At 48.0% G+C, this 15,000-nt stretch overlaps 2 protein-coding genes across 4 annotated transcripts in view; both read left to right on the forward strand.

Annotated features, from left to right (window-relative positions):
• Positions 1-4,917: 4,917 nt before the first annotated feature.
• cwc15 (CWC15 spliceosome associated protein) lies at positions 4,918-12,636 on the forward strand. 2 transcript variants are annotated; one of them, XM_076987686.1, is made up of 7 exons: positions 4,918-5,042; positions 5,724-5,864; positions 6,368-6,474; positions 6,868-6,968; positions 7,446-7,553; positions 7,661-7,788; positions 12,361-12,636. In XM_076987686.1, the coding sequence occupies exons 2-7, from the start codon at positions 5,734-5,736 to the stop codon at positions 12,488-12,490; spliced, it is 705 nt and encodes a 234-aa protein (XP_076843801.1). In that variant the 5' UTR covers positions 4,918-5,042; positions 5,724-5,733; the 3' UTR covers positions 12,491-12,636. The 2 variants fall into 2 exon arrangements, with proteins under 2 accessions (XP_076843801.1, XP_076843802.1); XM_076987687.1 differs by lacking the exon at positions 4,918-5,042 and adding an exon at positions 5,049-5,186.
• A 1,804-nt stretch (positions 12,637-14,440) lies between these two features.
• acsl4b (acyl-CoA synthetase long chain family member 4b) overlaps positions 14,441-15,000 on the forward strand; it is a 16,548-nt gene continuing 15,988 nt past the window's right edge. Inside the window, exon 1 of one of the 2 annotated variants that reach the window (XM_076987599.1) lies at positions 14,441-14,590. The gene's annotated coding sequence lies outside the window, so the exon portion shown is untranslated. Of the gene's footprint in view, positions 14,591-14,629 lie in introns of those variants that run through there. The other variant, XM_076987600.1, reaches the window with a different exon arrangement.

The raw sequence follows: 15,000 nt of genomic DNA on the forward strand, positions 1-15,000 counted from the left end.
TGGGGTTAGGTGCCCTCAAGGGCACCTCACTCATGGCCTCAGTCCTGGGAATCAAACCCATGACCCTCCGGTCACAAGACCAGGTTCCCTAACCACCAGACCATGACTGCCTGCAGTGCACACACTGGAAGGATACGCTTAGCGTCAGGTATGTAACAGCCCATTACACACCAGTTTGGCACTTCACCCTGCTGGTGTACGGGGTAATAGACAGCAATTAAAAATACTAAACTGGAGGTATTTCAGTGCACACACTGATTGAGTGGAGATTGAGTGGTGACAGAGTTAGTATCTGAGGGAGTGATGGAGGTGAGATGTTAGTACCTGAGGGAGTGATGGAGGTGAGATGTTAGTATCTGAGGGAGTGATGGAGGTGAGATGTTAGTATCTGAGGGAGTGATGGAGGTGAGATGTTAGTACCTGAGGGAGTGATGGAGGTGAGATGTTAGTATCTGAGGGAGTGATGGAGGTGAGATGTTAGTATCTGAGGGAGTGATGGAGGTGAGATGTTAGTACCTGAGGGAGTGATGGAGGTGAGATGTTAGTACCTGAGGGAGTGATGGAGGTGAGATGTTAGTATCTGAGGGAGTGATGGAGGTGAGATGTTAGTATCTGAGGGAGTGATGGAGGTGAGATGTTAGTACATGAGGGAGTGATGGAGGTGAGATGTTAGTACATGATGGAGTGATGGAGGTGAGATGTTAGTATCTGAGGGAGTGATGGAGTGGAGATGTTAGTACTTGAAGGAGTGATGGACGTGAGATGTTAGTACCTGAGGGAGTGATGGAGGTGAGATGTTAGTACCTGAGGGAGTGATGGAGGTGAGATGTTAGTACCTGAGGGAGTGATGGAGGTGAGATGTTAGTACCTGAGGGAGTGATGGAGGTGAGATGTTAGTATCTGAGGGAGTGATGGAGGTGAGATGTTAGTATCTGAGGGAGTGATGGAGGTGAGATGTTAGTACCTGAGGGAGTGATGGAGGTGAGATGTTAGTATCTGAGGGAGTGATGGAGGTGAGATGTTAGTATCTGAGGGAGTGATGGAGGTGAGATGTTAGTACCTGAGGGAGTGATGGAGGTGAGATGTTAGTACCTGAGGGAGTGATGGAGGTGAGATGTTAGTATCTGAGGGAGTGATGGAGGTGAGATGTTAGTATCTGAGGGAGTGATGGAGGTGAGATGTTAGTACATGAGGGAGTGATGGAGGTGAGATGTTAGTACATGATGGAGTGATGGAGGTGAGATGTTAGTATCTGAGGGAGTGATGGAGTGGAGATGTTAGTACTTGAAGGAGTGATGGACGTGAGATGTTAGTACCTGAGGGAGTGATGGAGGTGAGATGTTAGTACCTGAGGGAGTGATGGAGGTGAGATGTTAGTACCTGAGGGAGTGATGGAGGTGAGATGTTAGTATCTGAGGGAGTGATGGAGGTGAGATGTTAGTATCTGAGGGAGTGATGGAGGTGAGATGTTAGTACCTGAGGGAGTGATGGAGGTGAGATGTTAGTACCTGAGGGAGTGATGGAGGTGAGATGTTAGTATCTGAGGGAGTGATGGAGGTGAGATGTTAGTATCTGAGGGAGTGATGGAGGTGAGATGTTAGTACCTGAGGGAGTGATGGAGGTGAGATGTTAGTATCTGAGGGAGTGATGGAGGTGAGATGTTAGTATCTGAGGGAGTGATGGAGGTGAGATGTTAGTACATGAGGGAGTGATGGAGGTGAGATGTTAGTATCTGAGGGAGTGATGGAGGTGAGATGTTAGTACATGAGGGAGTGATGGACGTGAGATGTTAGTATCTGAGGGAGTGATGGAGGTGAGATGTTAGTACCTGAGGGAGTGATGGAGGTGAGATGTTAGTATCTGAGGGAGTGATGGAGGTGAGATGTTAGTATCTGAGGGAGTGATGGAGGTGAGATGTTAGTATCTGAGGGAGTGATGGAGGTGAGATGTTAGTATCTGAAGGAGTGATGGAGGTGAGATGTTAGTATCTGAGGGAGTGATGGAGGTGAGATGTTAGTACATGAGGGAGTGATGGAGGTGAGATGTTAGTACATGATGGAGTGATGGAGGTGAGATGTTAGTATCTGAGGGAGTGATGGAGTGGAGATGTTAGTACTTGAAGGAGTGATGGACGTGAGATGTTAGTACCTGAGGGAGTGATGGAGGTGAGATGTTAGTACCTGAGGGAGTGATGGAGGTGAGATGTTAGTACCTGAGGGAGTGATGGAGGTGAGATGTTAGTACCTGAGGGAGTGATGGAGGTGAGATGTTAGTATCTGAGGGAGTGATGGAGGTGAGATGTTAGTATCTGAGGGAGTGATGGAGGTGAGATGTTAGTACCTGAGGGAGTGATGGAGGTGAGATGTTAGTATCTGAGGGAGTGATGGAGGTGAGATGTTAGTATCTGAGGGAGTGATGGAGGTGAGATGTTAGTACCTGAGGGAGTGATGGAGGTGAGATGTTAGTACCTGAGGGAGTGATGGAGGTGAGATGTTAGTATCTGAGGGAGTGATGGAGGTGAGATGTTAGTATCTGAGGGAGTGATGGAGGTGAGATGTTAGTACATGAGGGAGTGATGGAGGTGAGATGTTAGTACATGATGGAGTGATGGAGGTGAGATGTTAGTATCTGAGGGAGTGATGGAGTGGAGATGTTAGTACTTGAAGGAGTGATGGACGTGAGATGTTAGTACCTGAGGGAGTGATGGAGGTGAGATGTTAGTACCTGAGGGAGTGATGGAGGTGAGATGTTAGTACCTGAGGGAGTGATGGAGGTGAGATGTTAGTACCTGAGGGAGTGATGGAGGTGAGATGTTAGTATCTGAGGGAGTGATGGAGGTGAGATGTTAGTATCTGAGGGAGTGATGGAGGTGAGATGTTAGTACCTGAGGGAGTGATGGAGGTGAGATGTTAGTATCTGAGGGAGTGATGGAGGTGAGATGTTAGTATCTGAGGGAGTGATGGAGGTGAGATGTTAGTACCTGAGGGAGTGATGGAGGTGAGATGTTAGTATCTGAGGGAGTGATGGAGGTGAGATGTTAGTATCTGAGGGAGTGATGGAGGTGAGATGTTAGTACATGAGGGAGTGATGGAGGTGAGATGTTAGTATCTGAGGGAGTGATGGAGGTGAGATGTTAGTACATGAGGGAGTGATGGACGTGAGATGTTAGTATCTGAGGGAGTGATGGAGGTGAGATGTTAGTATCTGAGGGAGTGATGGAGGTGAGATGTTAGTATCTGAGGGAGTGATGGAGGTGAGATGTTAGTATCTGAGGGAGTGATGGAGGTGAGATGTTAGTATCTGAAGGAGTGATGGAGGTGAGATGTTAGTATCTGAGGGAGTGATGGAGGTGAGATGTTAGTACCTGAGGGAGTGATGGAGGTGAGATGTTAGTACCTGAGGGAGTGATGGAGGTGAGATGTTAGTATCTGAGGGAGTGATGGAGGTGAGATGTTAGTACCTGAGGGAGTGATGGAGGTGAGATGTTAGTACCTGAGGGAGTGATGGAGGTGAGATGTTAGTACCTGAGGGAGTGATGGAGGTGAGATGTTAGTACCTGAGGGAGTGATGGAGGTGAGATGTTAGTACCTGAGGGAGTGATGGAGGTGAGATGTTAGTATCTGAGGGAGTGATGGAGGTGAGATGTTAGTACCTGAGGGAGTGATGGAGGTGAGATGTTATTACCTGGGGGAGTGGAGAAAATTTGAGATGTGTTCAAGATGAAGGGAAGGAACTGAATTCAAGCTGCTGAGATGAACTTGCAGAAACGACAGAAAAGCAAGCAGTATGTGACAAGACTGATAAAAACCACACACATCCTATAACGACTGATGGGTTATAACACACACACACACACCCTATAATGACTGATGGGTTATAACACACACATATAACGACTGATGGGTTATAACACACACACACACACATCCTGTCATGACTGATGGTATATAAATTACACACATGGCTGATGGGTATGCTGTATAACACACACATTCAACACACCCATGTGTGTGCCTATTAAAGTTCTATGGAATCACAGTTATTAGGTGTGTGTGTGCACGTGCATGTGTGTGTGCCTATTAAAGTTCTATGGAATCATATGTGTGTGTGTGTGCCTATTAAAGTTCTATGGAATCACAGTTAGTAGATATGTGTGTGCATGCCTCTTTTTTCTATGTAGTTGCTTTCTAAAGAACAGATCTGAAATCTACTGCTTGTGCGTGCAAAGTTCCTTCACTTTATGGATCTTATCTCAGTCTGGGAAATGAAAACACATTTCTCACTGCGCTGCCTGATTAACATCAGGCAGTGACTCAGCATGAAGAGCAGATGTTTGATGTGTTAGTGTATGGGTGAGATCAAACACTGTAGAGATGTGGTGGAATCCACTGAACGTCTCTATTCCCTCTGGGTTACTTTGGCTGCTAGTTTGTCAGTCCAAACCTCCAGGAACTCGAGGATTTGAATAAAATGTTTGGAATCTGGATTGAAAACTGGACTGAAAAAAAGATTAGGTGTCTTTATTGACAATAGCATCTGATGATCTGAAGATAGGACTGCATGGAAATCCCAAACACCATGTAGTGTTGTAAGATGGTAGCTGCTGACCAGACAGAAGAGATGAGTGAGATGAGGTGGGTTTCTCATGAATATCACAGTCATAGCACTGAATATGTCAGATTTAATGTCATCTGACTAAAATGACATCTGACTAAAACTCAAAAACACTTAACTAGGTTATCTAGAATCTCTTGAGGAGACGCTGTATTATTTAAAAAAATAAACATGAGGATCCAGATCATCATTAAAATAAGAGGCTTCATTAATGCTCCTTGACCCATTCAACCAGTAAGGAAAATACAGTCTATTTTAATATCAGATCGTTTTATGTTAAATCTTTCCCTTTGCGAAAATCGGCATGGGTTTTTGACATCGCGTTTTCCCCCCAACTCGTTTGACCTCAGTCGGACTCCGTACCACATCTGCGTCATTGCGCAGGTCGCGCGTTGCCTGTCGGGATATCGCCGTAGTTGAAGAGAGAGGTGAGCGGCGCGTCGTTAAATCTTTTATTATTCTGCTGTTTACAAACACGATATTTTATTCCTTTAGTTTCTTTATTTCACAGCTCAGGCTCCGAACCAGCCGTCATTTACGGTTATTGTGATCGAGATATTAGCAAACGGCAGGTTTGTTTACCGTGAGTGTGTGTGTGTAGTGGAGGCCTGAAATACTCAACACTATTATTATATTGTATTACAGTCACTTTAATACTATTATTATATTATATTACAGTCACTTTAATACTATTATTATATTATATTACAGTCACTTTAATACTATTATTATATTATATTACAGTCACACTAGACATGCTTTAATCACACCAACACTAGACATGCTTTAATCACACCAACACTAGACATGCTTTAATCACTCCAACACTAGACATGCTTTAATCACACTAACACTAGACATACATTATATGCAAAATGTTCTTATTTTACAGGCTCATTCATAGTACCTGAATCTTTTCTTGGAGATGGTTTATTAAGTTCATTGACAGTTGTAGGTTTGGGTTATTATGTGTGTATTATGGTTGGTTAATGTTTCATTTTGTATATTGTAGTGTGTTAAGTGTATGGTTGGTAGAGGCTACAGGTGGGATATATGTAGTGTTGTGGGTAATGTTTATGGATGTATAATGTTTGGTGTGTGTGTGTCAGGTGAGCCAAGATGACCACCGCAGCTCGGCCAACGTTTGAACCTGCCAGAGGGGGCCGGGGCAAAGGAGAGGGGGATCTGAGCGCACTCTCCAAACAGTACTCCAGCAGAGACCTGCCTGGCCACACCAAGATCAAATACAGGTATAGAGGAACCTGTGAGGGCAAACGCCATCAAACTTGGCAGTGCTTAGGACCCTGAGGCTGATGGGCCTACCCTTTATTTTTTATCTAAAAAAAAAATTACCTAACATTTTAAAATTACCTAACATTCTTTAATTAAATTGTATACAGTGGCAGTATGTGAACCCTTTGAGATTGTGGTATTCTGCATAAATTGGTCATAACGTGATCTGATCTACATCTAAGCCCCAAGAATGGACAAACTCAATGTGCTTAAACTAATACCACACAAACAATTATAATGTTTAATGTATTTGACACATCCATTAAACATGTCTGATTATACAGTGTCTTTGAATTTAGGTTCTTCTTGAAGACATTCTCACATGTTTCAAGCACTTGCAGGGGGAGGGGCAAGTTTTGAGTGAAGAGGTTGATGAAATGAACCTTGTCATTCAGAACTTGACAGGTTTTGGAAGAGGTTTGAGTTCATTTGAGTGTGAGGGTGTGGTTGTGTGTTTCAGGCAGCCTACCCAGGATGCACCAGAGGAGGTCCGCACACGTGACTTCAGACGGGAGCTGGAGGAGAGGGAGAGGGTGGCTGCTAAGACCAGAGAGAGGGGACCCCGGGGTGAGTGAGGGAGGGAGTGTGTGTGTGTGTGTGTGTGTACATGAGACCCCGGGGTGAGTGAGGGAGTGTGTGTGTGTGTGTGTGTGTGTGTGTGTGTGTGTGTGTGTGTGTGTGTGTGTGTGTGTGTGTGTGTGTACATGAGACCCCGGGGTGAGTGAGGGAGTGAGTGTGTGTGTGTGTGTGTGTGTGTGTGTGTGTGTGTACATGAGACCCCAGGGTGAGTGAGGGAGTGTGTGTGTGTACATGAGATCCTGGGGTGAGTGAGGGAGAGTGTGTGCACACATGAGCATGTTGGGACTGTTGTGTGTGTTACAGTCGATGTCCGTGTTTGTTTGAGTGGGTGGTAGGTGTGTGTGTAGCAGAGATTGTAATTAGTTCATTTCTGTTTTGTAGAACACACCACATCCTCCTCCTCATCTTCTTCATCCTCCAAGCGACCGCGACTTGATCAGATTCCTGCAGCCAACCTAGATGCAGATGACCCACTCACTGATGTAGGTTTGAGTGTGTCTGTCTGTGTGTCTGTCTGTGTGATGATGATCACATGATGATGTGTGAATAATAAGCAGGTATCCCGGTGTTGATCTGACAGTCCCAGAGTTCACTCTGCTGCTCAGATGCATTACTGTGTGTTTCCTGTGTTCAGCAGAACTGCCACCACTGATGGCCAAGCTGAAAGTGTCTGTGTATTTGTACTTCATTGTTGGTGTTGTGCATGTTGTTGGGGGGTGGGGGTGTTGTGTGTGTGTGTTTGTGTGCTTTGCTGTTCCTTTTTTCTGTGTACTGTGATTTTGTGGCACTATTGTTTTTTAGTTTTGTGTATTTGGCAGAGACTTTTTTAAATGTATTTTTATTTATTCATTTATTTCATTTCTGTGCTGTATTTGCAGAATGATCTGGTCGTGCAGGTTTGTGGATATTTTGGTTTTGCTAATAGCTTTGTAATAACTCTTTCATTCTGTCTGTGATAGGATGAGGAGGATTCAGATTCAGAGTCTGATAGTGATGACGACACCGCCGCCCTGCTGGCCGAACTGGACAAGATCAAGAAAGAGCGAGCAGAGGAGCAAGAAAGAAAAGTGAGCAGCCAATGAGAGAGCACGTCACATACAAACATCCAATCACAGAAACAGGAAATCACACGTGTGTGTGTGCGTGTGCGTGTACATGGGTCCATGTGGGATAGGAGCGGGAACAAAAGGCAGAGGAGGAGAGGATACGCATGGAGAATATTCTGAGTGGAAATCCACTACTGAACCTGGCAGGCCAGCAACCACACCCACAGAATCCCACCAACTTCACCGTCAAACGCAGGTACACGCACACCCACAGAATCCCACCAACTTCACCGTCAAACGCAGGTACATGCACACCCACAGAATCCCACCAACTTCACCGTCAAACGCAGGTACATGCACACCCACAGAATCCCACCAACTTCACCGTCAAACGCGGGTACACGCACACCCACAGAATCCCACCAACTTCACCGTCAAACGCAGGTACACGCACACCCACAGAATCCCACCAACTTCACCGTCAAACGCAGGTACACGCACACCCACAGAATCCCACCAACTTCACCGTCAAACGTGGGTACACGCACACCCACAGAATCCCACCAACTTCACCGTCAAATGCAGGTACACGCACACCCACAGAATCCCACCAACTTCACCGTCAAACGTGGGTACACGCACACCCACAGAATCCCACCAACTTCACCGTCAAACGCAGGTACACGCACACCCACAGAATCCCACCAACTTCACCGTCAAACGCAGGTACACGCACACCCACAGAATCCCACCAACTTCACCGTCAAACGCAGGTACATGCACACCCACACCCACAGAATCCCACCAACTTCACCGTCAAACGCAGGTACATGCACACGCACACCCACAGAATCCCACCAACTTCACCGTCAAACGCGGGTACACGCACACCCACAGAATCCCACCAACTTCACCGTCAAACGTGGGTACACGCACACCCACAGAATCCCACCAACTTCACCGTCAAACGCGGGCACACCCAGACGACAGAATCCCACCAACTTCACCGTCAAACGCAGGTACACCCACAGAATCCCACCAACTTCACCGTCAAACGCGGGTACACGCACACCCACAGAATCCCACCAACTTCACCGTCAAACGCAGGTACACGCACACCCACAGAATCCCACCAACTTCACCGTCAAACGCGGGTACACGCACTCCCACAGAATCCCACCAACTTCACCGTCAAACGCGGGTACACGCACACCCACAGAATCCCACCAACTTCACCGTCAAACGCGGGTACACGCACACCCACAGAATCCCACCAACTTCACCGTCAAACGCGGGTACACGCACACCCACAGAATCCCACCAACTTCACCGTCAAACGCGGGTACACGCACACCCACAGAATCCCACCAACTTCACCGTCAAACGCGGGAACACGCACACCCACAGAATCCCACCAACTTCACCGTCAAACGCAGGTACACGCACACCCACAGAATCCCACCAACTTCACCGTCAAACGTGGGTACACGCACACCCACAGAATCCCACCAACTTCACCGTCAAACGCGGGCACACCCAGACGACAGAATCCCACCAACTTCACCGTCAAACGCAGGTACACCCACATAATCCCACCAACTTCACCGTCAAACGCGGGCACACCCAGACGACAGAATCCCACCAACTTCACCGTCAAACGCAGGTACACCCACAGAATCCCACCAACTTCACCGTCAAACGCGGGTACACGCACACCCACAGAATCCCACCAACTTCACCGTCAAATGCAGGTACACGCACACCCACAGAATCCCACCAACTTCACCGTCAAACGTGGGTACACGCACACCCACAGAATCCCACCAACTTCACCGTCAAACGCAGGTACACGCACACCCACAGAATCCCACCAACTTCACCGTCAAACGCAGGTACACGCACACCCACAGAATCCCACCAACTTCACCGTCAAACGCAGGTACATGCACACCCACACCCACAGAATCCCACCAACTTCACCGTCAAACGCAGGTACATGCACACGCACACCCACAGAATCCCACCAACTTCACCGTCAAACGCGGGTACACGCACACCCACAGAATCCCACCAACTTCACCGTCAAACGTGGGTACACGCACACCCACAGAATCCCACCAACTTCACCGTCAAACGCGGGCACACCCAGACGACAGAATCCCACCAACTTCACCGTCAAACGCAGGTACACCCACAGAATCCCACCAACTTCACCGTCAAACGCGGGTACACGCACACCCACAGAATCCCACCAACTTCACCGTCAAACGCAGGTACACGCACACCCACAGAATCCCACCAACTTCACCGTCAAACGCGGGTACACGCACTCCCACAGAATCCCACCAACTTCACCGTCAAACGCGGGTACACGCACACCCACAGAATCCCACCAACTTCACCGTCAAACGCGGGTACACGCACACCCACAGAATCCCACCAACTTCACCGTCAAACGCGGGTACACGCACACCCACAGAATCCCACCAACTTCACCGTCAAACGCGGGTACACGCACACCCACAGAATCCCACCAACTTCACCGTCAAACGCGGGAACACGCACACCCACAGAATCCCACCAACTTCACCGTCAAACGCAGGTACACGCACACCCACAGAATCCCACCAACTTCACCGTCAAACGTGGGTACACGCACACCCACAGAATCCCACCAACTTCACCGTCAAACGCGGGCACACCCAGACGACAGAATCCCACCAACTTCACCGTCAAACGCAGGTACACCCACATAATCCCACCAACTTCACCGTCAAACGCGGGTACACGCACACCCACAGAATCCCACCAACTTCACCGTCAAACGCAGGTACACCCACAGAATCCCACCAACTTCACCGTCAAACGCGGGTACACGCACACCCACAGAATCCCACCAACTTCACCGTCAAACGCAGGTACACGCACACCCACAGAATCCCACCAACTTCACCGTCAAACGCAGGTACACGCACACCCACAGAATCCCACCAACTTCACCGTCAAACGCAGGTACATGCACACCCACACCCACAGAATCCCACCAACTTCACCGTCAAACGCAGGTACATGCACACGCACACCCACAGAATCCCACCAACTTCACCGTCAAACGCGGGTACACGCACACCCACAGAATCCCACCAACTTCACCGTCAAACGTGGGTACACGCACACCCACAGAATCCCACCAACTTCACCGTCAAACGCGGGCACACCCAGACGACAGAATCCCACCAACTTCACCGTCAAACGCAGGTACACCCACAGAATCCCACCAACTTCACCGTCAAACGCGGGTACACGCACACCCACAGAATCCCACCAACTTCACCGTCAAACGCAGGTACACGCACACCCACAGAATCCCACCAACTTCACCGTCAAACGCGGGTACACGCACTCCCACAGAATCCCACCAACTTCACCGTCAAACGCGGGTACACGCACACCCACAGAATCCCACCAACTTCACCGTCAAACGCGGGTACACGCACACCCACAGAATCCCACCAACTTCACCGTCAAACGCGGGTACACGCACACCCACAGAATCCCACCAACTTCACCGTCAAACGCGGGTACACGCACACCCACAGAATCCCACCAACTTCACCGTCAAACGCGGGTACACGCACACCCACAGAATCCCACCAACTTCACCGTCAAACGCAGGTACACGCACACCCACAGAATCCCACCAACTTCACCGTCAAACGTGGGTACACGCACACCCACAGAATCCCACCAACTTCACCGTCAAACGCGGGCACACCCAGACGACAGAATCCCACCAACTTCACCGTCAAACGCAGGTACACCCACATAATCCCACCAACTTCACCGTCAAACGCGGGTACACGCACACCCACAGAATCCCACCAACTTCACCGTCAAACGCAGGTACACCCACAGAATCCCACCAACTTCACCGTCAAACGCGGGTACACGCACACCCACAGAATCCCACCAACTTCACCGTCAAACGCGGGTACACGCACACCCACAGAATCCCACCAACTTCACCGTCAAACGCGGGTACACGCACACCCACAGAATCCCACCAACTTCACCGTCAAACGTGGGTACACGCACACCCACAGAATCCCACCAACTTCACCGTCAAACGCAGGCACACCCAGACGACAGAATCCCACCAACTTCACCGTTAAACGCAGGTACACCCACAGAATCCCACCAACTTCACCGTCAAACGCGGGTACACGCACACCCACAGAATCCCACCAACTTCACCGTCAAACGCAGGTACACACACACCCACAGAATCTGATGGTATAAATTTCGATGGGTAAATTTCGATTGTCGTGAAAAATCACAATTGACAAATATGGCACATTTACATTTTACATTACACACCCACAGAGCCACACTGAGTTTTGCATTAAACACAGATATAAACACACGTAGTCAGACCAATTTCATTGTCAAACACACATCAATTGAGTTTTAATTTAAGAGTCTTGGGTCTTGGTCTTTCCTTCAGGTACACCATCTACTACACGTCATCTGGGTCAATGCTGTGTCAGTGTGGGATTGGCTGATTAGCCAGTAATGTCATATATTTAAATATGTATCCATTTTAGATGCAAATTATGTTTCTGGGCTTTTATGGGGCATCAGGTCCTTCTGCTACACTCTTTTATTATTAACATGGATACATGATGTATTTTCATACACAATGAATTTGCATACACAATGAGATAAACGTTTTGAATAATAATTCACCTTCGTTCTGTAGGACCTTAAACATATTCTCTCACTGAAACGTACGTGTGTGTGTGTGTGTGTGTGTGTGTGTGTGTTGCAGATGGGATGACGATGTTGTGTTTAAGAACTGTGCCAAGGGAGTGTATGAGCTGCGTAAGGAGAAACGTTTCATCAACGACACACTCCGCTCCGAGTTCCACAAGAAGTTCATGGAGAAGTACGTGAAGTAGCTGCGGTGGGCGGCCAGCGTCTGTGTTTAGTTTGACGGAGCGCGTCTCCAGCAGCACGTGGACCAACCGGGAAGGGCTCCGTCTTTGATAATGTAGTTTGTGTTTTGTTTCTTGTGTGTAATTAAAGGTTTTGCTTTCTTTATAAATGCTGCATCTCGTTTCTTTGTATTGCCACCTCCTTTGGCCTCTGGGGCGGGGTGAATGCTACCATTCCAATACCTTCTCACGCTACGATATATTCACATTCTTTACAGGTTTGGTTGCTCTGCTCTGACATACCCCAGGCAGGCTGTCAGGTGACTGACTGATTGAGAACCAGGTCTTTCAGAGCATGGCAACCTCGTCCTGCCGTTTCCCAGGTGCTTCACTCCCTGGTACGATTGTAGGGCAAACCTAGAACTGCACATTTGAGCCTGAGAAACATTTTTCCATCTGTGATTATTACAGTGCCGGTAAGTAGAGCGTAAAGTTTGCGTTCGCGTGTGTGTGTGCAGAGTTGGTACACCTATCCCCCTGCCATTGTCTGGACACGTCAGTCCCAAGTGACGTCACAATGCGATCTCGCGCCTCATTCGTGCGCGCGTCGTGTCCAACGTTGCTATGACGTCGATCAGGTGTGAGGACGGGGCTGAGGGGCGTGGCAGGTGATCACCTGTGTGTCCTACCTGCGGAGACATCCGTCAACGTACATAAACACGTTTACGTGGCTCCTTAAATGCTCTTGAGTTCACGTACACGGGACGTGAAGCAGGTTTTTGGTGGGTGATTTATATGACTCGGGCCAGGTTGTCCGTGTCTTGTGACATATTTCCCCACCGTCTGGCTTTTCTAAGAAGTGACCAAAGTGCGGTTTGTGTCGCAAAGTTGAGACTCGACACACCAACGCGTCTGTGCCACGATAGCTGTTGACACACGGTTAAATGTCCCGTCTGTGCGTTGACCTTTCACCCCTCTGGACGTCTCCTTGTTTGATGTCTGACAGTCCTGCCACTTTCCCTTTGACCCAGTTCGACCGTACTGGTTTTACTGGACACACACCAGTTCTGAGCCGTTTCACAATCTTCCGGCTGACTCATGTTGCTGTGAGGAACAGCGCAGTGTGGTGTGTTTTTACCCTCCGATAAACCAGGTTTGGTGTGTAAGACCTCGTCATGATACACGCGGCCAAACTAAATGACTGTCTGAATATTATAGTGTAAACGAACCACGTCTGCTTACTGTCCAGAGGTGAACGGAAGTGACAACTTACTAAATATAAACTCCTTTGATAGCCTACATTAACAATAATTTAATAAATGCATTCCCACTCAATAAATATTAATTTCAAGATATATTTAGTGAATATGTGGGCTATATACGATTATTTTCTAAATATAATAATATTGTGTTATTATTATTATTATTTTCTAAATATGTTAGAAATAAAAGACGTCTAATGGTGTTAGTCTTCCTCTGCTGGTGTGTCAGTGATTGGGGATCTTTCGTCATGTTCTCTGACCTCAGTCTGTCTACTCATGATTTCAACACGTTTCGTGTCTTAAGTTTGACTAGAACAGGGATTTTAAATGTGGACATCAGGACAGGAAACATGTTGCTCATCGTTTTCCAGTGTGGGTGTGTGTTTGCACATTGGTACATGTGTGTGTGTGTGTTTATGTGTAAGTGCAGGAGTATTGAGTAAACTGTTAGTAACACCGGTGGGTTCCTCCTTCGTGAGTTTCCAGTTTGGCGTGTTTATGAAAGAGGGAGATAGGGAGAGAACTACCAGGAATGTGCATGACACCGAATCTGTACAAGCAATGCGTCTGGATAGTGTGTGTGTGTGGCACTAGCAGGTATTTGCTGTTCACTGTAAACTGATCCACTTCCTCTCTCCTCCTCTCTCACTGGCTGGAGATTGAAGTGGGCGGAGTCGGTTCTGGATATGTTTTTGCTGGAGGACACAAAGGGAGGGGTGTATGGGGGGAGGAAACAGAGGAGAGGGGTCCACACTGTGAGATAGGAAGTGAGAAGGAGAGAGACGTGATCTGCTCTGTCTCGTCCTGCTGCGAGACCTTGAACTTGTGGACAGACGTGATCGTGTGGAAGACACTTGAAGTGGTAATAGTCCCATTCCACATGTCATTACTCTGACAGTGTGTGTGAGTGTGTGTGTGAGAGTGTGTGTGTGTGTGTGTTTTGGAGTTAGCATGTGTTGGACTACTGGGAAGATTTTTATTATAAGATTGTTTTTCTGTCACTGAGTGTATATTGTGTATTGTGTGTGTGTGTGTGTGTGTTATCAAAGGTGTATTGTGGTTTGTTTATGTGCGGTTGGCACCTGTTGGAGTGTGTGTGTGCGCTCTGTTGCCTAGCCTTGCTTCTTGAGCGCAGGAGTTTCACACATGGCAGCCGTGTGTGTTTGCGGGGAATCGTTTAACAGTGTGGTTACAGTAGCAGGTGGCGTCAGGCAGGTTCAGGTCCACAGTGGAGCCCTCCTGTCCTCTACTAGTGTGTCCAGGGAGTTTGGA

This window comes from Brachyhypopomus gauderio, unplaced genomic scaffold (genome assembly GCF_052324685.1).
Source record: "Brachyhypopomus gauderio isolate BG-103 unplaced genomic scaffold, BGAUD_0.2 sc54, whole genome shotgun sequence".
Taxonomy (NCBI): Eukaryota; Metazoa; Chordata; class Actinopteri; order Gymnotiformes; family Hypopomidae; genus Brachyhypopomus; species Brachyhypopomus gauderio.